Raw genomic sequence first — 23,822 nt, forward strand, 5'->3', positions numbered from 1 at the left:
TCCAAGTTTATGCACCAACTACTGGTGCTGAAGAAACTGAAATAGACCAATTCTATGAAGACTTACAACACCTTATAGAAGTGACACCAAAGAAGGATGTTCTTCTCATTATAGGGGATTGGAATGCTAAAGTAGGGAGTCAAGAGATAAAAGGAACAACTGGCGAGTTTGGCCTTGGAGATCAAAACGAAGCAGGGCAAAGGCTAATAGAGTTCTGTCAAGAGAACAAGCTGGTCATCACAAACACGCTTTTCCAACAACACAAGAGACGACTCTACACATGGACATCACCAGATGGGCAGCATCGAAATCAGATTGATTATATTCTCTGCAGCCAGAGATGGAGAAGCTCTATACAGTTAGCAAAAACAAGACCTGGAGCTGACTGTGGCTCAGATCATCAGCTTCTTATAGCAAAATTCAAGCTTAAACTGAAGAAAGTAGGAAAAACCACTGGGCCGGTAAGATACAATCTAAGTCAAATCCCTTATGAATACACAGTGGAAGTGAGGAACAGGTTTAAGGATTTAGATTTGGTGGACAGAGTGCCTGAAGAACTATGGATGGAGGCTCGTAACATTATACAGGAGGCAGCAACGAAAACCATCCCAATGAAAAGGAAATGCAAGAAAGCAAAGTGGCTGTCCAATGAGGCCTTACAAATAGCGGGGGAGAGAAGGCAAGCAAAATGCGAGGGAGATAGTGATAGATACAGGAAATTGAATGCAGATTTCCAAAGAATAGCAAGGAGAGACAAGAAGACCTTCTTAAACAAGCAATGCAAAGAAATAGAGGAAAGCAATAGAATGGGAAGAACCAGAGATCTGTTCAAGAAAATTGGAGATATGAAAGGAACATTTCGTACAAAGATTTCCATAATAAAGGACAAAAGTGGAAAGGACCTAACAGAAGCAGAAGACATCAAGAAGAGGTGGCAAGAATACACAGAGGAATTATACCAGAAAGAAATGGATGTCTCGTATACCCCAGGTAGTGTAGTTGCTGACCTTGAGCCAGACATCCTGGAGAGTGAAGTCAAATGGGCCTTAGAAAGCACTGCAAATAACAAGGCCAGTGGAAGTGATGGTATTCCAGCTGAACTATTTAAAATTTTAAAAGATGATGCTGTTAAGGTGCTACACTCAATATGGCAGCAAGTTTGGAAAACACAGCAGTGGCCAGAAGATTGGAGAAGATCAGTCTACATCCCAGTCCCAAAGAAGGGCAGTGCCAGAGAGTGCTCCAACTACCGCACAATTGCACTCATTTCACACGCTAGCAAGGTTATGCTTAAAATTCTACAAGGAAGGCTCAAGCAGTATGTGGACCGAGAACTCCCAGAAGTGCAAGCTGGATTTCGAAGGGGCAGAGGAACCAGAGACCAAATTGCAAACATGTGCTGGATTATGGAGAAAGCTAGAGAGTTCCAGAAAGACATCTACTTCTGCTTCATTGACTATGCAAAAGCCTTTGACTGTGTCGACCACGGCAAACTATGGCAAGTTCTTAAAGAAATGGGAGTGCCTGATCACCTCATCTGTCTCCTGAGAAATCTCTATGTGGGACAAGAAGCTGCAGTTAGAACTGGATATGGAACAACTGATTGGTTCAAAATTGGAAAAGGAGTATGACAAGGCTGTATTTTGTCTCCCTGCTTATTTAACTTATATGCAGAATTCATCATGCGAAAGGCTGAGCTGGATGAATCCCAAGCTGGAATTAAGATTGCCGGAAGAAATATCAACCACCTCAGATATGCAGATGACACAACCTTGATGGCAGAAAGTGAGAAGGAATTAAAGAACCTTTTAATGAGGGTGAAAGAGGAGAGCGCAAAATATGGTCTGAAGCTCAACATCAAAAAAACGAAGATCATGGCCACTGGGCCCATCACCTCCTGGCAAATAGAAGGGGAAGAAATGGAGGCAGTGAGAGATTTTACTTTCTTGGGCTCCATGACCACTGCAGATGGTGACAGCAGTCACGAAATTAAAAGACGCCTGCTTCTTGGGAGAAGGGCAATGACAGGCCTAGACAGCATCTTGAGAAGTAGAGACATCACCTTGCCAACAAAGGTTCGTATAGTTAAAGCTATGGTTTTCCCAGTAGTGATGTATGGAAGTGAGAGCTGGACCATAAAGAAGGCTGATCGCCGAAGAATTGATGCTTTTGAATTATGGTGCTGGAGGAGACTCTTGAGAGTCCCATGGACTGCAAGAAGATCAAACCTCTCCATTCTGAAGGAAATCAGCCCTGAGTGCTCACTGGAAGGACAGATTGTGAAGCTGAAGTTCCAGTACTTTGGCCACCTCATGAGAAGAGAAGACTCCCTGGAGAAGACCCTGATGTTGGGAAAGATGGAGGGCACAAGGAGAAGGGGGCGACAGAGAACGAGATGGTTGGATAGTGTTTTCGAGGTTACCAGCATGAGTTTGACCAAACTGTGGGAGGCAGTGGAGGACAGAGGTGCCTGGTGTTCTCTGGTCCATGGGGTCACGAAGAGTCGGACACGACTAAACGACTAAACAACAAACAACAAAAACTTCATTAAGGTCTAATTTTGAGCAGTATAATTACTCTGATCAGACAATATGGGTGTTAAACTTCTACAGTTGAGTTACCTCTGCAGTCTTCTTCTGCCTTCCTTTTTAGCTCCTATTCCCCTTTGTCCAGCTCAGTGTTTGTCGGCTTAAGCAACACATTTCAATGGGAAATGGGTCTCTGTGTTACGTGTTTTTAGAATTCATTTGTTTTTAGTTAGGCAATGAATAGAAGGCCATGCAAATTGGTAAGAATGAGAAAGACAGCCCAATATGTGTTAAACTTCTTTTAACATTGCTATAACCTGGGAACCTTGTGGTGAAGGACGGCTAAGGAATTCAGTAATATAGCAGTAATATTTTTATCCTAATTGTTCATTGTAGGAAAATCGGCCCCAAACTGGTATTACTTCTCTAAGCAATAATTTTGGGCTTTTCTCTCCCTCCCCTCTTCCTCACTGATGGGGTTATATACATAAATATGAATACAAATGTATGTCCAATTTCAAATGCTTGGCATGGGTTTTTATTTATATCTTAGTCCATAGCTTGATCCATACATTTGTCTTGCTGTGGAAATAGTCAACTATTATTCCTGCTGTACACATGCAGAACTGAGCATGTTAAAGTGTATGATTTACTCAAAGAATCTTGGACTAATTAGAGGTTCAGATCTAGTTGCCCCATCATACCATGCTGACTCTTCTTAAGATATTTCTCTTATTGCTTAGGCACTTCTGAAGGAGTAAATTGCAAACATTATTATGACACATGAAAGGTAACTCTCCCCCCCTTTCTCTTTCATCAGTTTGTGTCTTGCCCAGAACTTCTTGACAGACACTACAATGTAGATATGACCAGTGCTGAACATTCCGTTCAGCATCCTGTCACCAAATCAGCGTCTCGACGAGTAGTTCACACCGGGACAGAGCAGAGCACTCAGGGGGACGCAACAGCTCAGTACCGTTCCCTCTCCGTTTGCCGGGAACTGGAACCCTACGGTGCTATCATTACAGCCATCAATGACAGCAAAACCAATAATGTCCGTCAGAGGCCTATAACCTTTGACAACGCAACGCACTATTATCTTTATAATCGCCTGATGGATTTCCTCTCCAGCCGTGAGATTGTGAACAAGCAGATTCACGAGATTGTACAAAGTTGCCAGCCAGGTGAGGTGGTGATCCGGGATACTTTGTACCGCCTAGGTGTGGCCCAGATCAAGACGGAAATGGATGAAGATGAGGAGATCCAAGGGGAGGATGGTGTTGCATAATAACATGGTCTGAGGTGGTCATCTTAGCCATAGAAAAGAGAGCTAGGCTGCAGATACTCTGGGCAGCTGTCACTCAGATACGCCCCAGGCCTGAGCAGCTTTGACAGCTTATGCTGACCAAAGAGTTGTGTGCTTCCATTAAAATCTGGATTGGGTTTTTGATCTGCAGACCAGCTAGCTGAAAACAGGCAGGTTTCTCCTCCCCAGGAGCTACTTGAATCCCTAAGCCCGCTGGGATAGCGTGCTGAACGGGAGAAGACAAAGGGTTTCCAGTGGCCTGAAATTTGCAGAAATGGATTTGCAGAGGATCATCAAACCTGTTTTTCGAAGTGTGTATGTTGCTGGGTGTCGGGATCATAACAGGAGACGACAGGGAGCCGCAAGCTTGTGTGACTTTCCCAATATTATACCCTGAAGTGGGTGACCATAATAGATCATTGAGCATTTGGAGCCCCAGCTGCTACTTGGTTCCGTTCTGAAAAGACTTGAACTTAGACTGACTTTCAGCACCAGTCAGTGTTTGAAGGGGTGAGAGCACATCTGCTCCTCTAACTCATTCTGGCTCTACCTGAGAAGCTTCTATGTTTATTTAGTGGTTGAAATCCAGAGTGAGCTGAAGTTTTAATGGCTCCGTGCATTAAGGTAAGAGCTGTTCTACCGTAGGTTATAATTATCCTGGCTAGCATAGTTATTATAAAGGTTCTTCAGGGATTTCTGTGTTTTGGATGAAGCATCTGGATCAGGAGAGGATTTTCAGGCACTTTACATCCTATCCATGGACTTGATAGAAGATTGTTGCTATTTCTAGTAACATTATTAAAGAGTATTTGTGCATTGGTAGTGGGATTCAGTGAACACAGCCCAACAAGAGATGCTTTTATTATTTCCCCAGCTGATACCTGTTAGGGAAGGTGTGCAACACTTACTGCCTGGGCTCTTTGCAAACCACTATGTATGCTCCATTTCCAACATTTACGAAACTGACTTGGGCAAATTTAATGTGGTTATATTCACTCCAACACTTTGTCTTGAGGAGACCAGCATCCTTCCTCCTGTGTAATATGTTGAAATGTGGTGTGTCAACTCTTTGCATTATTACCCACTGATTCCCATTCACTCTTGCCCATCCATAAATCTGGAAAGTGAAAATGGATTTCCACTATAGCTGAAAGCAGGAAATTCTGGAACGTAGGGGAAGAGTTTCCACTGTTTTATTCAGATTTGTGGTGTGGTTTTTAAAACTTCCTTCCGTGAAGGATTCTAGTGTGTATTGTGCTGTAAAACAAACCACCACCATAATGAATTTTCAAGCAAAGCTTGTGATTTGCTCTTAAAAATGCTAATTTATGAATGACACTTTTACAGTCAGTGAAAACTTTAATAAATTATCTCTTCCAGTGTTTGGAGGGTGAAACTATTTGGCCTACTGTGGAATTTGTTGTATGGCACCCTAAGGCTGTTGAAAGTGACTTGAAATACTGCTCCAAAGTTCAAGATCATAGTTACCCAAGATGTGGAAGGGAAAGGTTTTGTGAGGTCTGTATCATGTTAAGATTAATTTCAAACATCTGTTGAAACAGAGTATTGAGACATGTAGAACATTGCAGAAGCTACATACTGGTGCTTTATCAACTTAGTTATGGGTGGCTAAAGCCTTGGGGTGGGGCATAGGTTATCAGGGGGAAAACACATGAATTACTAATATTACATTTATGCCCCACCTTGCCTACAAGCAGCTCAAGGTGGCATGGATGGTTCTTTTGCCATGCCCATTTTATTTTCACAACAACTCTTAAGAGGTAGGCTAGGATGAATGAGTGGCTGGCTCAAGGTCACCCACATGAGTTTCATGGCTGAGATGAAGTTTTTAAACTGGGTCACCGCAGTCCTGATCTGAAACTCTAGCTCTGAGGTTCCGACACGGCACCTGTGAGCACTAAGGCATTCAGAGACCTACCAGAGGAATTTCTTGAATCACCTTCAGGGCAGATTTTCAGTGTTGACATAGTCCCAAGTTTCTCTTCACTCTCCCCCATGTTGTCTGCTTCGGCCCGCCTATCATTTTGTAGCTGGGAGACTTGAAAAAGAAAGAGCAGCCTTCTTTGTAGTTGATGTCCAATAAGAAGAGAGAACAGTTTAATTGGACACCAGAGAGAAAAGATAGATTTCTAACTGGATGGTATCAGCAAGGGGACGTTACCTAAAGCTTTAGGTAATGCTCAATTAGTGCAGAATCTCGTAGAATTGGGCATTTGTGTGCCTGCTTTGCCTTTAAACAAACCTGTACTTTACATGGTTCATAAGTAAGTACATTAGCTGAGGCATGGTTGTTTTTTTTTTAGTCTATCAGAACTATTCTCAAACTCATTTTATTATTATTTATTACACATTATTTAAAAATGCCCTTATAGAAGAAATTGTATTGTCACCTAGGAAAAAAGTAAACAACTAAAGAGTTCTAATTACTTTGCTTAATCAAATTGTTTTATTTTGAATGAGAGTTAAATGTGAACATACTAATTTATGTACTTGGAAGAATGGTTTCATTTGGAAACTCAACACATAGCAGTTTACTATTTAAAAGCAATCTTGCAGCAACTGAATGGTGGTAGTTTGTGCTGGAAAACTGTCTGGCTAGTTCTTATCGAGTAAAAGAGATGCTCCTTTTTCATTTACACAAGGCTTCAAAGATAGCTGCTTAGCAAAGCTAGTAACCTTTACATAAAACTGCAGTGTATGTAAAAATAACAAAGTAATACATAAAACAGTTGTGACAATTTGTGTACGGAAGCAGTAAAAATTCACATTTGCTACAGTTGACTGTTGGAGAATGTGAGTTAGATACTTCAGATGAGACTGCCCATCCATTCTGCAGCAGGTTAACAATATTTATTTTTTTCATATTTCAGAAAAAAATATCAAACGTCAGTAGTCTTAATATAAAATTGCCTGAGATTTGCTTACCCGTTTGTAACCCAAAAACTAATACATTGCAACAATTTATTTTAGCACATTAACGCCACCCTGCAGTGTAAAACGCCCAGGGCAGCTTACATATTAACACAAATGCAATAAAATCTCAGTGTTATAAACTACAGAGCAACAATGCCAAAGAGTGATAAAATTCAGAAAAATAAAACAATTGATTACAACCAGTCGAGCTGAGTGTTTGCCTCAATAAACATTGCTGCAATGCCCTTTATATATATGATGTTAGAAACTCAGACAAAGTTTTAGATGCAAAGATTGGAGAGCTCTAATTTTGCTTTGTTTTCTAATTTCTCTAATTTTACTAATATTGTTTGTCCCTAAGGACAAAGCCTCCAGCAATGGTGATTTGTGTTTGCTGTAGTAAATGTAGGGACTTCATGAGCTACTGGTACATTCCAGTCGTTAATAAAACCCAGTCTTTCCTAAAGGAGAACATTTCACAATTTTTAAACTCTCGCATTAAAATCAATGGGATTTTAGGTACTATTCTAGGTCATTTCCTGTCTTGTTGATCTGTTGCATGCCAAGCCATTCACATTGTTTCTATTATTTCAATGCTTGCTATCACAGATTTAATAACTTGCTTTCTAATACTGTTGCAAATTATTCCTAATGTAGTACATTCCCTAGCTTATTGCTCCTTTTGGCTTCTTGTTTCATTTGAATTGCCAAGTAAGAATGAATTAAGCCTTGTGAGTTTTCTCTCCATTAACCAAAAATTGGCAAATAAAAATTACCAGTTTCTAAAAACTATAAAAACTGGTTAAGTGATCAAACATTCAGCTACAATGATGGCTGCGATTATCTCTGGGTCCAATATTAAACAATATTGACTAAGGCTTGGCCAAAATACCCTCCCTTCCTTTTTTGTGACACTAAATTTTCACATATTTTGTGGCACTAAATTTTCACATATTGATGTCTCCAAAACAAAAAGCAGTCATTTAAATCAGTTGCGCAAGAGAGGTTGCAATCCTGTATCGACTTACCTGGGAGTAAGCCCCATGGAACTTGATTACAGCTGCATAGACATGTATAGAACTGCACTGTAAGTCACTCATTAGTAATGTGTTTTAAATCTAAAGCTTTGCTAATAGATTGGATATACTACTAAAAATCACAGTTTAATACTTAAATTTTTGTTTGCTCGATTAGCACATGGTACAATGGTAATCCCAAGTGAGAGAAAGAGTTGCTGTTACTTTCTTGTTTGAAGTTCTTATCTGTGGAGAAATAGAGAACCTTTCTTCCAGCTAAGGTCATTTCCCCTCTTGAGATGTAACTTCACAGATGGGGAATGGTTATGATTCTTTTCCCACCCTGACTATTGCAAAATCCCTGAGCCAGAGTCAAATGGGATAGGATCTGTCCATTTGCTTTTGACTAATCTTATCAAGGTGGCATTCCTTCCCAGGAAGAAGTCAAGATAGGGAAAGGAGTCCATTCTAAACTCATATACTGATGGATGAGCAGTGAAAGGTACAGGAGATATAGAGAACTTGGTTTTAAAGTCCACATTCCCCACTCTCTAACTCTTACAAGCACGCTTATATGAAGACTGGTGCGTAGTAGGCTATGGCAATCTGCTGACTTTATACGATGATTCTGCCCAAGATTCCTGCATGCTCTAAGCTAAGCTCGATAAAAATTGGAAACCAGTTACAAGTAGCGGGGGGGTGGGGTGGGATGTGTAATGGCAGGCAATGCTTCGTGTCTTGAAGTCTGCTGCCAGTGCAGTGCCCACAAGTTACATCTGGCTTTCTGGTATGAAATGCTCCCAGAGTGATAGCTGCGTGAGAACTACATTTCAGTTGAAATCGAACCAAGAAGTAGGGTGCAGTTGTATACCCTTTAACAGAACTGGTAATTGTTGCTGTTCAGAAGGGGTTGGATGCTCTCTCCAGTGTCACAAGATTCATCTTCACAATAGCTGGAAGGCTCACATCCGCTGTCTTCTTCTGTGCTGGCTGGTAAGTTGGTGTAACCCTTCACAGCAAGGGGGGGGGGGAAACCCACAAACTTTAGTGCTTGGAGTATATAATCTGAAGAGAAAGCCTTCTTAACAATTGCATTCAGGAAAATACAGCATTTAAAATAAATAAAACAGAAGCTCCTAAACAATTTGATGCCTCTTGATCCCTCTTCAGCCATTTGGAAAGCCTGCTAACAACTAAGGAGGTGAGTGTGCTAGGCTCTACCTCCCTGTCAATATTCCAGTCACCTTAAGACTCATGGAAGGTAACCTTGTGGAGCAGGGAGCCTCCTGGGCCCCATGCATCTGGGAAACCAGGCTTTAAAAATGTGTGGGAAGCCCTCCATGAAGGAAGGACCCCCCCACTTCACAAAGTTGCCGTCCATGACTTGGAAGGTGACTGCAATGGTCACTGGGAGGCAGCTGCTTTCTACAGCTTCTCATGTATTATCATGGTTTCCAAACACCTGAACACGGCATTAATCCCCTTTTGATTTTGCCAGCGACAAGTGCCATTTTAGTGTATGTTCAGCAATGTGGGAACTCTGCTACAGAGCTGGGGAACCTCTCTCACAGACCTGATTAGCCCTGGCAGACTTCTGAGGTTGGCGTGCCCACTTTTCCTGGACTTGCAGGAAACTTCCCCAACCCCCCAAACCCCCCCCCAGCAAGCCGCAAGTGAAAGGGAGAAACTTCCTTTGCAGCAGTCGCCTGAAGTTTCAGTCCCCTGACATAAGATGTAAAGGGACTCACAAATGGGTGGCCCTGCCCACCTGACAGAGTCACTCAGAGGGGGTTGGGCCACTTCTTCTGGACGTGGTCGTCTGGCTGCATCCTATTCCTCACCCCTGTTCTGCTCTTTGATGACAGTCTTGACATCCTGCTGGGATAGCTCAGTCGGCAGAGCATGAGACTTTTAAACTCAGGGTTGTGGGTTTAAGGGCCGTATTGGGCAAAAGATTCCTGCATTGCAGAGGATTGGATTAGATTACCCATGTGGTCCCAACTCTATGATTTTATGACTGTAGGATGGCTAAATCAGAGATGGGTAGCTTGCAGCTCTCCAGATGTTGCTGGACTCCAATATGGCCAATGCTCAGGGATACTGGGAGTGGTAGTCCAGCAATTAATGGAGGACCACAAGATCCTTATCCCTGACCAATTAGGTCAATGGGTTAAATCTAATCTGGGTGGGAATTGGATTATATACTGTGGCCAGTGTAATTTATATAGTGCCATCTATGCCTTGAGGGGAAGGGGAGGAGGGGTAACAAATGTTCTGCAAATAATGAAATAGTATGAGAAATCCCAGAATATTTTTAGGGGGGTGCAGTTTCTACCAGACGCAATACAAATGCATTTATGTGAAAATATAAGGAAAGACACAGTTACTAAAGAAACAGATCGTTCAGGTATGAACTGTCTTCACCTTGCTTCTTTACTAGTAATTTTAGCATCTCACCTGTTCCTTACTGGTATCCAGTTGCTTCTGAAGGAAAGTGGAAATCTGACTGAAGGTTGGCCGCTGAGTGGGCTCCATGTTCCAGCATGCAGTCATGATGTTGTACCTGGATTGAGGTGGGGAGGAATCTGCGTATTACCCATTCAGCAGCAACTTGTTGTATTCTGTGTAAAAGCACTGAAATAATTACAAGTCTGTGATCATTCCCAAGGGCTAAATGCAGATCCTATAATGATGCCTGACCTGGTGACAACAGAATAAATGCTGTAAGGAGGGAGCTGCTGCCCAAGATAGGAAAAGAGATATTAAGGAAACACCTAACTGCAGTGGTACTTCAGGTTAAGAACTCAATTCGTTTTGGAGGTCTGTTCTTAACCTGAAACTGTCCTTAACCCGAAGCATCACTTTAGCTAATGGGGCCTCCTGCTGCCGCTGCACAATTTCTGTTCTCATCCTGAAACAAAGTTCTTAACCCGAGGTACTATTTCTGGGTTAGCGGAGTCTGTAACCTGAAGCGTATGTGACCTGAAGCGTTTGTAACCCGAGGTACCACTGTTCTTTAAATGACTTCAAATCTCCAGGGCCTGATGAACTGCATCCAAGGGTACTAAAGGAGCTTGCGGATGTAATTTCAGAGCCTTTATCTATTATCTTTGAGAATTCTTGGAGAACAGGTGAGGTCCCTACAGACTGGAGGCGGGAAAATGTTGTCCCCATCTTCAAAAAAGGGGGAAAGGAAGGCCCAGGTAACTACCAACCGGTGAGCTGGACATCAATACCAGAGAACAAATAATTCAGCTGTTGGTCTGTGAGCATTTAGAAAAGGATGCTGTGATTACTAAGGCCAAGCATGGCTTTCTCAAAAATAAGTCATGCCAGACCAATCTGATTTCTTTTTTTGGTGGAATTACAAACTTGGTGGATCAGGGAAATGCTATGGATTTCAGTAAGGCTTTTGACAAAGTCCCCCATGATATTCTTGCAAAGGAAGCTAGCAAAATGTGGTAACTGTTAGGTGGATTTGTAGCTGGTTGACTGACCAAACCCAAAGAGTACTCATTAATGGTTCCTCGTCATCCTGGAAAAAAGTGACAAGTGGGGTGCCACAAGGTGCTGCCCTGGGTCCATTGTTGTTCAGCATCTTTATAAATGCCTTGGATGAAGGAATTGAGGGGATGCTCATCAAATTTGCAGATGATACCAAACTGGGAAGGGTAGCTAATGCCGCAGAAGACAGAATCAGAATTCAAAATGACCTTAACAGATTAGAGAACTGGGCGGAAGCTAACAAAATGAATTTCAATAGAGACAAAGGTAAGGTTCTGCACCTAGGCAGGAAGAACCAGATGCACAAATATAGGAAGGGGGACACCTGTCTTACTAGCAATACATGTGAAAAGGATCTAGGGGTCTTGGTGGACCGCAAGCTTAACATGAGTCAACAGTGTGATGTAGCAGCAAAAAAAGCTAATGCTATTCTAGGCTGCATCAAAACAAGTATAGTGTCCAGGTCAAGGGAAGTAATAATACCACTCTATTCTGCCTTGGGCAGACCACACCTGGAATACTGTGCCCAATTCTGGGCACCACAATTTAAGAAGGATGTTGACAAGCTGGAATGTGTGCAGAGAAGGGCAACCAACCTAATCAAGGCTCTAGAAACTAAGCCTTAAGAGGAGCACTTGAAGGAGCCCTGCCCACATGGTTGGGTAACTTCTGACATTCTGCCAGTGCATGCAGCCCAGTCACAGGTAAGCAGTTCTCATGTGGCTAGAAGAATGTTTGTTACTAAAGTGGCTAAATCTTGGCCTGTCACCAAACGCAACTTTGTGAGCTGTGAAATGCATCTGAAACACCTTGGTGGAATTACAGCAGCAACATGCAGTATGCTCATCACAGAAAATGTCAGTGACACTCTGGAATGAACTTCCGTCGCTTCCTTGTGTTTGTCGCCCAGTTACAGTAGAGATTTCTGAAATCTGTTTACTTACATATCCTCTGGTGCAAACTCAGGTCTGCCCATATGGTATCCTTGTTTTACCAGGCTGTAAAACTTGCTGTTCACTTTCATGCCAGGATAGGGGCTCCTGCCTATAGTGATAAGAAGATGCACAACACTCTACGGTCACCATGCAGTTCTCATGTTGCTTTCCTACAAACTGACTCCTAATTCTTAGGTCAAGACCTAAGAGGCTGAAGGCACTCCTACATGAACTCCCTAACTGTGTGGGAGTGCTGAAGCAATAGCTGGTGAGTAGGGAGGAAAAGTCGGAGTAGGTGTGTAACTCTAGAGGCCTTTGGGTTATTGAAGCGATTTTGGTACTCTGCTGCAAAAGTCAGAAGTACTGTAGCATGTAGTGCCTCTGACTAGGGCAGACCCTACATCAAGTGAAAGCCAAGATGATGGCATTGGCTCTCTATGGGTCTGGGCCCTGTTAAGTACCTGAGGTCATCCCCCGATTTCTGGTGCCAGCCAAACTTTTAAGTAGTCTAGTATGACTTTTCTCCAAAGGCCTGAGGTTTCTTATGGCAATATATGGCGTTGAAGAATCAGCGCTACAGTCAGTAGTGACCCAATTTTGAAATTATGTTTTCTCCCAAGCCCCATTTCTGATCTAAAGCCTTTCCATACAGAAAATTGGGGATGGACAAATGCATCATTGCCTACCTAGGGAGAATATCTCCCAGAGAAGGATGCCGTAAGACCACACATCGCTCTGTACTGTGTAGACGCATTCAAAGATGCTCTCGGGTGCCATCCACTTCACTGGCAGGCGAGCCTGGAATTAAAAAATATTTTATTTAGAGAGGAAACAGCCTGTGATATACAGATATTGTGCCACTGCTTTCCACCAGATTTTGCTCAGTAGCCTCTGCCAGAATTTACATGCAGCAGCACATGTCCCGCTGACAAAGAAAAACGCACTCAAAATTTTCCCATGTTTGTGACCCCAAGATTTCCAGGTGAGGGCGCAAGAGATCAGTGTTCAGAACCCCAGAAAGCTACTGTCAGCAATAGAGGAATCAATGGTCTGACTGTAAATCAGTTTCCTGTGTACCCAGTGCACATTTGCCACCCCCGTTACTTACATTGCCTTTAACAACATAGTTAGCATCATTCATGATGTCTCTGGCCAGGCCAAAGTCGCAGATCTTGGCCACTCGTCCATCAGCCACTAGCACATTTCTTGCTGCCAAATCTCTGTGGATGCACTAGATTAAACAGATAGCAAGGGTGAGAAATGGCATCTCAGTTTTTCTTGATCTTCCTGACTTATTTCAACATACAGCCATAGAGAAATACAGGTTGAGCATGATGGACCCAACCCAGTTTGTGCTTGTGCCTGTTCCTCCTGGTGACCTGAAGCACGATGTAGACATCTGGGCTGGATTAGTGAAACTACAGTTGCTTTCACGTCCTCCAGATGTTTTGATCTACAACTTCCATAAGATCCAGCCAGCATAGTCAACAGCCAGGGCTGATGGGAGCTGTTGCCAAAAATATCTTAAGGCTTGGATGCAGGTGGGCTAGAGTATTTGTTTTGGCTTTCTTATTCTCACTCCACTGGTCCCCTATGGAACTCCAATAGTTAGTACGAGCTTCCAGCCATTGGTGATACAGGTAGGAAGACACTACTTTGGACACAGCATGTAAAAGACTGTGTTGCCACCTCCACAAATACTAGAGCACCTGACAAAACTAATCATTTCATTACGCCACTACAGAAGTAGTCATGCCTGAATCAGCCTTGATAACACTGGGCAACAATTTTTTACTTTTTGAATGTTGTCTAGATTTCTACAACTGCTTTAGGGTATTTTTGCACTGCTGAATCAGGAAATGACATCCGTTTCTCTCCATCAGGTCAGGTTTTTGTGCTATGTTAATTTGAAAAAAATCAGATCTTGTGACAAAATCAATTACATTTTTGCGGCATTATCAGCTGATTTTTGTCAAAACATATCATCCTAAATATGTTTTTAATAGAAAAAAATGTTTTCCCAACAACATAAATTGATTACCTGATAGAAACATCGATTACTGTAAACTGAATGGTGGGCATTGATAAAGGTAAGTGCACGTAAATTGCATGTTGCTTCACCATTTTTCAAACTTCAGGGCTTGAACTTCCGTTTCTTGGAACTCCTGGAATGCTCAGCGGCAGGGAGGTCTCTCTTCAGAGTCCAACAGTACTCAGCCATCATGACTGCGTCCCAGCAACCCTGATACCTGGTCTCCATCTCTTTCATGTCCTGATGGAATCTCTCCCCCTGCTCGTCACTCATTGAACCCAGGTTCTCAGGAAACCAGTCCATATGTGAAAATAGGTAGTGTATATTGACGCTCATGTTGCAGCCCAGGTTTCTGAAAGCAGTCAGCATGTTGTTGACAAGTTCTGCGTAGCTTCTGGCCTTATTGTTGCCAAGAAAGTTCTTCACTACCAGAACAAATGCCTTCCACGCTTCCAGTTCCACTTCGTTCATTGAGTTTCCGAACTCTGGATCTCTGATGAGCTGACGGATCTGAGGACCGTCAAAGATGCCAGCTTTCAACTTCTCCATGGTCAATCCTGGAAAAGCCTGGCACAAGTAAGTGAAGCAGTCACCATCCTTGTCCAGAGCCTTGGTGAACTGCTTGATTAAGCCAAGCTTGATGTGCAGCGGTGGGAAGAGTATTCTGTTTCTGTCCACCAGAGGGTCATTGATGACGTTTCTTTCTCTGCAAGGCACCAATTCCTCCTGCACAGGCCAGTCCTTCTTCGTGTAATGCTGAGCACAATCCCTACTATCCCACATGCACAGAAAACATGGGTACTTGGTGAAGCCAGACTGTTGTGCCAACAAAAAGTTCACCATCTTCAGGTCAACACAAATAAACCACTTATGCTGATCATAACCAATTTTCTCCAGCACATACTTCACCGCTTCATAGTTCTCCTTCGGTGTACTCGAGTGACCCAGGGGTATAGAGGCAAACTGGTTGCTGTTGTGTAGCAGAACACATTTCAGTGATCGCTTGCTGCTGTCAATGAACAGTCTCCAATCTTTGGGTTCGTACTGTGGCACTCCAAGCTTGAGCAGAAGCTGCGCAATATCTGCACAGTACACCAAGTCCTTCTCTTCCGAGAAAAAACGGAGGTACTCTTGATGTCTGTTGCGGAAGAAGCTGATGCGAGCACTGCCAGAGAGGAGGTTTTTTTCCTTCAATCTGGATGCCAACAGTTTGGCAGAGTCCTTTGACAAGCTGAGGTCACGAACTAGATCATTCAACTCCTTTTGGGAAAATGGATGTGGAGTATCATCTTCAAGAACCACTTCTTCTTCATGTCCTTCAACACTGGAGGCATCTTCGTCACTAATGTCAGGAAGTTCTCCGAAGATAGGCACTGGAATTTCATCACAATGAGTTACAGGATGATGTGCTGATTGAAGATCAGGATACTTGAGGCTGCTCCGGTTCTTTCTGTTGATTCCAGTCACATCAACAGCGCAAAAGTAGCAGTCAGTGACATGGTTTGTCGGTTCCCTCCAAACCATGGGAATTCCATAGTTCAGACTCCTCTTGCCATTGGTCCACCCACGTAGAGTCTCGGTGCATGCCTTGCACACCATGTGTGGCGCCCAAGCTTTATCCTGGTCACCAAGTTTAATACCAAAATAAGCATGGTAAGCAACTTTATGCTTTGCCGCACCAATTTATGGAAGATTTCGAGGTTTTATGACTTCAAACTGATCCCTTTTCGACATAATCACCCAGAACTATCGGACCTCAATACTTCCTGTCATTAAAATAATCATTTCCAATCAAAACAATTATTCGACATGGCATTTTACCCCCACCAACTTCTTCTAAAATGCTCCACACAAGTGTACATGTGAACAAAAACGTAAAAAAACGACATGTGGCCATAGCTCAAAAACTTGACCTGATTGAGCAAAACCAATGTTATTTTTGGATTCAGCGCATCAGATTCGTCCTAAATCAACTGAAAAAACGCAGACAACAAATTTGTTGTTGACCAGTGTAATCATTTGCATTGATTTAGGTTAAAACAGTCTTAGTGCTCAGGGCATCCAGGTAATTGGATAATTATAGCCCATGTTTTCCTTTCCTGTAATGTCAAGGTTAAACACTCCAACAGCATTAATTTTGTAATGGTTGTAAAACCTTACAAGCTATAGAATCCCACATATGGAGTCTATAGCTCTTACACAATCTCCTTGCTGTACAAGCTTAAAAGGTAGGGAGATACCCTTTTGTGGAAGCCTGTGTCTGCAGCACAGTACAATCTGTGCTGTGATGAGCAGCCAGTGAGATTGCGCTCACTAATTATATTTATAACATGGTGGCTCAGAAGCCCCAACCGTCACTTTCAGTTCCTTATTCCTGGAATGGGAGGCATAAAGAACACCCTAAATCTTGTAAATCTATAGCTTTGGGCTCAAACCACTAAACAAATGTGAACATTCAGATAGAAAAAGATGTTTAAAAATGGTAATACTTCTGCTGGTTGGAGAAGAGGGGACTGAACAAGCTGAAAAATAGAGTTCATGTTATTGTACAGCATCCATATGTATACGCAGGTACAGATTGGGGTAGGCAGCACCATTCCCTCCCCTAATTTCATGCAAGGGGCAAGGAGGGGAAATCAAAGGGGAAGGAGTGCCCCACTTGCCAGCATCTTTCCCTCCTGACAGATGATCCCCATGAGAAATCAGCCCTGGGCAGAGAAATGGTTTCTCACCGTATGGGGAGATATACACATACACCTGGATTCCTTTCTATCAAAAGCCATAAGTATTTAAGGAGGACTGGGTACTGTTAATTGCCTATATGGAAAAGTATTATAATCAAACAATCAGCTTAGCAGGATGGTAAGATTTCCAGCAGTGGAAGAAATAACCTAAGTTTACAAAAGTGGTTGCGATAGACAGGGTGAACCAAGACAACTCGAGAAAAAGAGGAGATAAGAGGAACCATGGAAAGGGGAGGGGAAGTCAGTTAAGGAAGAATTCTTTGCTATGTTAACAAAGCCACTTCTTATTTACTTTAGAGATCCTCTTCTGTTAGCATCGTTTTAGTTTTAAGTTTTGTTTGATATGGAATTCATTAAAAATACAAAATAATAATAATATATTTAAGATGCTGTAATAATAAATTTCTCTTGTACAAAAGCAGGTTCTTAATCTAAGAAACACTTCAGACTACCTCACACATTTGAGTGTTCCTCCATGTTCACAACAACCTTCCACACAGAAAACTAGCTGCTGGGGGAAAGGGAACTTAGCCTTCTCCCTGCCATACTAGTAAGTTGGTGTTTTTTTAGTCAGTGGGTGGGCGTTATATGGGATTTATTTTAATAGAGAAACATTCAATCATGTGAACCCCTATCAACGGTATGAAATGGTACAGCCTTGACACAGGCTTATCACCTCACTGAGAACTAAGCCTTAGTCTTTTGGGTGTTCTTTTGTTTCTTTCAGGCTTCAGCGCTATGCGTTCATTATTCAAGGGTAGCATGCAGGATATACTTATGTACAGAGCAGGGTGGGGTTCCAACTGCTGCACATATGTAGAGTAAAAGTTGGGCCAAGGCCTTTTGTTTGGTATGCAAGTCAGTTTCCTGCATAGTAATGGAAAATGACGCCTTGGTTTCTGAATAACTGATCCTGAAAATATTTTCTAAAGAGAACTATGTTCAGGGGAGCGTGCACTCACGTTTTTTGAAGCAAGAAAAGCCATTCCTTGGGCCACCTGGTTGGAGAAATGCAGCAAGTCATACAGGTCGAGAGGATGGCCGTCCATGTCCTCTCCTGACACCGAGCTCCTCCCTGGAATGGGGAAAACTCATGGTAATCAACAAAGGGCAACTCTACCACAGGATGAAGTCAATGTTCAAGCTAACTGAACCATATCTCCAATATAGGGAGATGAATGAAGTCTAGAAATGGGAACAATAACACTGAACCATGGTTAACAGTTAAGCATCTTGAGAAAGGAAAGAGCAATCACTTGAATTTGAAACTTCCAGTGTACAATGAAGGTTGTAACACTTTCCTAAGATTTAAGTCCCACTGAACTCGGATGAGCTTGCTTTTGACTATGATTGAACTGGAAGTCTGCTAGTAGGAAGAAAATTAGTGGCCCAGTTCTATTTGTTCAATACAATTGGATTATATGTGCAAGCTGTTCCCAGTCCCTACAACTAATAGGACTGCTTTGTTCGGTACAAAATTTATGCACATGTCATTTATGATGCTAACCTGTGTAATAATGTATGTAGTTGTGTTTGCAGAATATACTGAAGTGGGAAATATGAATGGACTGAGCATTTGTTTGCATTTATTTTCCATGCAAGAGCTGCAATTCCTATTTTATACACATAGATGCGCTTAGCAATGCTGCTCATGTGATCTTTGTACATGGGAGCTGAGTTCCAGTTACAAAAAGCAATGTATCATTCTGTTAATTGGTGTTCAAATTCTGCATTTAGAATCGCAAATTTAATAAATAAAATCAGAATCTGCCCTTACAGGATTTCATGGTGATTAATGAAAAGCTGCATATCTAAAAATGTAGTTCCCCGTAATAATTCACATTCTGGCTAATTTATTTGAATTTTGGCACAACATGTTGCTGTAAGGGTCGTGATCCTGAAAACTATGCACATTCAGGCAGCTGTAATAGTGGACAATCAAAGTCTAGTTTAGGATGCAACCTGTAAGGGCTATTGTGAAAAGAAAGGAGATGCTACATTGAGCTCACTTCTGTTATTATTATTATTTTAATGTAATAAACAAACCATCATATAAAAATACTGGCAAAAACTGAAAACCTCAGCAGCAGGAACTACCTCCTCTGGAAATAATAATTGAAAGCATCATTCCTTGCTTATTTACCGTTTGGTGGCATACAGCCTGATGCTGTTACTGGTTTCATTTCCAAATAACTGTCCAAACACTGGGTACCGATTCCACTGTCACTGCATCAATGGAAACAGAAAAAGAAAAAAATATTAACAATCTAATCTCTGCATCAAATCTAGCATCCTGAATAAGAGATCATGTAGATAATGGAGGAGCGCTAAAGGTGCAAATCTGTAATTTTAAGTTCCAGTCCAATTGATGCTGGCTATCATCATGAACTTAGCTTTAGATGCAGCATTAAAACTTTAAAGTCGTATAACAAACTGCCGCCCCAAATCTATTAAAAACTTCAAATGGGGCTTCTCAACTCTATCAAATGCTTTCTCAGTGTCCTTTAAAAAATGCTGTAGGGACTTCCTCGCATATTAACACATTGCTAATAATATTAAGTATGTCATTATTTGAAATGGTGTAAGTGTGTGAGGAATTTGTTTAGGGTGGGACAAAGCCTATGAATGTAAGCGAAAAATAAGAATGATTGGCAGGCATCCTGGCACGAGGCATCAATCCCTTTGTCTCTTTCCAAGAAACACTATATTTCTTGAGCTTATCTCAAGAAATATAAATGTGTGTTGTGGCATTTCAAGAAGGGAGAGCAGTCGTATGTGGGATGGAAGGTGCTGAAGAATGTGGGTACCAGCTCTTCCCATCTGTAAATAAAGCTTCTGGTCAACTTCCTTCATGCCACAAAGCCCTTTTAAAGATAGAGTAGGCCATTCCATTGGACAGAAACATGTGAGGCCCTTGGCCATTTTGTCTGGTTCCTAGAATGAAGTGCTCAGATCATGTAGCCACTATCTCTCACACTATATGAAAAATGAGCTAATTACCTTGTGTACAAATCCCAGTCATGAAAGCTTAGCAAAATTACTCTTGCTCTCATTGACTTCTCAGATGAGGACTGTATTGTAAAGGTATGCTAGGTTGGAAATTTGCCCTAATTCTGTTGGGTTTTAGCCCTCTGTTGAATCTGTACTGGTTTGGATTCTTACCTCCGGACGTATTTCTTCCCAAGGTACATATTCTTATAGTCTGCTGCCATGTTATCAAGAGAAGACTCAAATGTTAAATCCTGGATTATGAGACACTCTGCTTTCTTTCGCAGGAAATTCAGCAAGTCCCCATAAGGACAATACTCAGTGATGACAAATACAGGGCCTGAAAAAGAAAAAAATAAACCTGATCAGAAAATGGCATCATTGTACTCTGTTTCTGCTAGGTAGCAGCTTAGTCTGACTGATCAACACTAACTATTTCAGTTTAAAGGATGTTGGTTTTTGTAGCAGCGCCACACAGGGCTTCCACATTGTTTTTAACGCAAAGCAGGATGTGCATCACCCCATTCCCTCCAGATTTCTTTACCACTCAAAATTACCTATTCAAGCTGCCTTTTTTTTCTGCAGGTAGACAAGCATCTTGGATGAAGGAATTATGAGCAGAAAGGTCTCACAAGAGAAAGGGCTAAGCAACACTATCTCTTGCTTTTCCTGCAGTCAGATTGTGACTGGATTGTGGTTTATCAAGACTGACCTGAGCTTAAAAAACAACAACAGAAAACCAAGCAGGGGAAAGTAATTCCTAACTGGAATGTAAAGTGTAGTTTTGCTCTCAAAGGCAAGTTATGTAATCAGTAGAATCACGTGACATGGTTCTTGCTGGACAGCACTATTTCAGAGAGGGAAGGGGGAATTGAATGCTCTGTTCGTGTAAAATGATTCCCTATAGATAGAAAGCCACCTGGAGAAGCTTCATGTAAAACTCTGACATGCATGGTTTTTTTGCTTAAAAAATCTCTTTGAAATTCTTTTATACCAGGAAAATTCAAGCATGTGTTCCTCTACCTGCAAGCCAAAGTGGTACAGTATAGCAAAAACTACACATCATGATTTTACTGACTGTGTAGTTCCACTCTCAGGTGTTGGAATGACAGGTATGAAACTAGAAACAGGTGAAATAGGACGAAGAGAAAGTAGTCTGAAGCAGCACTATGATGGCAGATTAAAAAGTGAGAATAGCACACCTATTGTGAAATGAGGTCTACCTCCTGCCACTCCATCCCAACTAAATATAGTTCCTGTAAATTCAGGCCACTTCTAATTTCCTACAGACTGTGTATTGTAACCCTTAAGGTCTTAATAGCCAGCATTCTCAAAGCAGAAATGTTTATTCTTGTCATGATTGTGATACTGACTTGAAAATCTATGCTTCTTCCATTATGGGGAAATGGGAAATGTTGCTGAAAAGAATGAAACCATAGGAACGAGAATGGAGGGGACTGTAGTGGCGCCAGGACCGCTTCTTACCTCCATGTGTACATGCTCCCAGCAGGTTGACGATGTTGTCATGGTGACCTAAATGGCTCATGATCTTCAGTTCTGACATGAGGGCTTCTTGCTCATCAGTATGTGCTGTTGCTGAAACCAGAAATGAAACTAATTGTATGCAAACTCTTATGCAAGTTCTTGTGAAAATGCACAGCGTTTTTGTGCAAATTTCTCCTGTTGTACACACATTTTTCAAAAGCAACTTTGCCTAATGTATACTCTTCTTTTGCAAGGCAGGTTTCCGTAATATAATGCATTTTTGTGTGTTGTTTTCATTAATATATGCATTTATATATTAAGATATAATTTAAGATATAAGATATAAGATATAAATTAAGATAAGTGCACACTTCAAAAAGTGGCTGTGTTTCACATTGCTTCATAAAGTATGTATTAGGTTAAGTTCTCCTATAAATGCACATTGAATTGATACCTCCCCATCCCAACTAGTCACCTAGGATCAGTATGTCCAGTTCTTAAATAGAAATATACAGATAGTATCATGAGGAGGACTTGCTTCTTGCTCCTTACTTACACCACCCCCAATTTATTCCAATGTTGGAGCTGGTTTTCAATTTGCAGGCCCTTAGAATGATTATTACCTAGTGAGCACTGGCCAAGGACTGCTTTAACCAGCACTTACATTTAAGCATTTTCACAGCCACCTTCAGGATAGAATCTTCCTTCCCAAGTCCAAAAGCAGTGGCCTCAACCACCTTTCCAAAAGCTCCAGCTCCAAGGGTCTTTCCTATGAAAGCAAATATGGTGTTTAGAAGCATAACAGAATCAGGAGGAGGATTTTTGATACTGATTCAGTGATCATTGTGTGTGCGTGTGTGTCCCTGTCTGTCCCACATGCACATATCCTTGAGAGCAGACAAGTAATATCTCCTAAAGTTCAATAAGCCACAGCAGGCTATGAGAAGGTTTGCAGTCAACAACATGAGCAGTTTCTGTGCCTTGCACAGTTCAATGTCATTTCTTTGTTATTTGTAGCCCAGATTTCTCCGCTTCTGATTTTTCTGATCTTTTCATTGAGACCTATCAGTCAGTAGCTGCCATGGAATGCCATTTTGCTCATTCTGCAAAATCCCAAGAATTATGAGGGGGGGGGAATTGTGCAGTCCTTCATATAGGCAGGATAGTATTATGCAACTGCTGTGTATTCAATAATTTGGATCGTCCACAAATGTAGATAAACAGGATGACTTACTACTACCAGAGCTCCAGTTACAGATAGGTAGCCGTGTTGGTCTGCCATAGTCAAAACAAAAAAAATTTTTTCCCTTCCAGTAGCACCTTAAAGACCAACTAAGTTAGTTCTTGGTATGAGCTTTCGTGTGCATGCACACTTCTTCAGATACACTGAAACAGAAGTTGCCAGATCCTTCTATATAGTGAGAAGGTGGGGAGGGGTATTACTCAGAAGGGTGGTGGGAACTACCAGAGCAAGTGTACAAAGTTTGCTCCTCACCAAATTGCAGGTTGTTCCTGGGAAATTCCCACTTCTCATTGTAAGGAAGCTGGGTGGGATCAATAAAAGTGTAATTGTTTCCCTCACAGGCCTCAATGATCTTCCAACGGACTTGGTACTTTGGTTTCTGCAAGGAAAAATGATCCATGCATCAGAAAAGCATTGTTCAATAGCATTTTAGCACTTCAGTATATTATCGGGAAAATAAGTCTCACTGAATTTAGTGGGTCTTAAATATCAACTAGACATATGTAGGATTGGCCTGCTAAACTCCCAGCAGACTCCTCCATTGATGTTGCAACTGTTATAATATAAGTTTGAAGAGGCCCATGAATTTTACTAAATGAGGCCTCCATACTAAAATCAAATCATGGCATACAGTCCCAGTTTGATAAGGATGCGGTTTTGTCAAATTTGGGTGGGTTGGAAGGCTGTAGTTTGGTTTAATTGGGTCAATATGCCCCTTCACAATTTAGCTTGGATAATTTTTATGCCACTATGACACCAAGGTTTAAAAAGTCTTTCCATCAGCAGGGTCTTCTGTACTGCATTTGAGAGCGAGCCATTTTAGACATGAGAAGTGACAGCAGTAGAGCTGCTTTCAACCTCTGGACCTCTTTCCTGTCTACTTTTCTTTCCACACAGAGACCACGAACACCCATCTGACCTGTTTATACTTGTAGACTAGGAAGATGATACACAGAAGCAGGAAAAGCATCGTCCCAGCACATGCAATAAGAATTGGTTTGGGGAATTCGCTCAGGGGTTCAGATGCTGTGGGAGGGAAAGAAAATAAAAGTTTGTAGTGCATCAGTCATTCCTGAACATTCATGAGAACCATGCTATCAGATCAAA

The 23,822-nt window shown here is 41.8% G+C and overlaps 2 protein-coding genes across 3 annotated transcripts in view; one reads left to right on the top strand and one right to left on the bottom strand.

The window, feature by feature from the left end:
* Nucleotides 1-6,415, top strand: part of HMGXB3 (HMG-box containing 3) — a 28,887-nt gene extending 22,472 nt beyond the window's left edge. The window contains exons 19-20 of one of the 2 annotated variants that reach the window (XR_008328939.1): nt 3,349-4,458; nt 5,215-6,415. Coding sequence is in view for 1 of the 2 variants with exons in the window: in XM_053377014.1 (XP_053232989.1) it covers nt 3,349-3,816 (468 nt within the window). In the remaining variant the exon portion in view is untranslated. The other variant, XM_053377014.1, reaches the window with a different exon arrangement.
* Nucleotides 6,416-6,544: 129 nt separating this feature from the next.
* The window catches only part of CSF1R (colony stimulating factor 1 receptor), a 38,476-nt gene continuing 21,198 nt past the window's right edge, over nt 6,545-23,822 (bottom strand). The window contains exons 10-21 of the mRNA XM_053377015.1: nt 23,635-23,741; nt 22,968-23,094; nt 22,137-22,241; nt 21,473-21,583; nt 20,162-20,327; nt 19,143-19,225; nt 17,962-18,074; nt 13,332-13,454; nt 12,910-13,021; nt 12,233-12,332; nt 10,242-10,347; nt 6,545-8,793 (exon numbers count right to left, since the gene is read on the bottom strand). Coding sequence (XP_053232990.1) covers nt 8,659-8,793; nt 10,242-10,347; nt 12,233-12,332; nt 12,910-13,021; nt 13,332-13,454; nt 17,962-18,074; nt 19,143-19,225; nt 20,162-20,327; nt 21,473-21,583; nt 22,137-22,241; nt 22,968-23,094; nt 23,635-23,741 — 1,388 coding nt within the window. The 3' untranslated portion in view covers nt 6,545-8,658. The remainder of the gene's footprint in view (nt 8,794-10,241; nt 10,348-12,232; nt 12,333-12,909; nt 13,022-13,331; nt 13,455-17,961; nt 18,075-19,142; nt 19,226-20,161; nt 20,328-21,472; nt 21,584-22,136; nt 22,242-22,967; nt 23,095-23,634; nt 23,742-23,822) is intronic.

The sequence above is a fragment of the Podarcis raffonei genome, chromosome 2, assembly GCF_027172205.1.
Source record: "Podarcis raffonei isolate rPodRaf1 chromosome 2, rPodRaf1.pri, whole genome shotgun sequence".
NCBI classification, from domain to species: domain Eukaryota; kingdom Metazoa; phylum Chordata; class Lepidosauria; order Squamata; family Lacertidae; genus Podarcis; species Podarcis raffonei.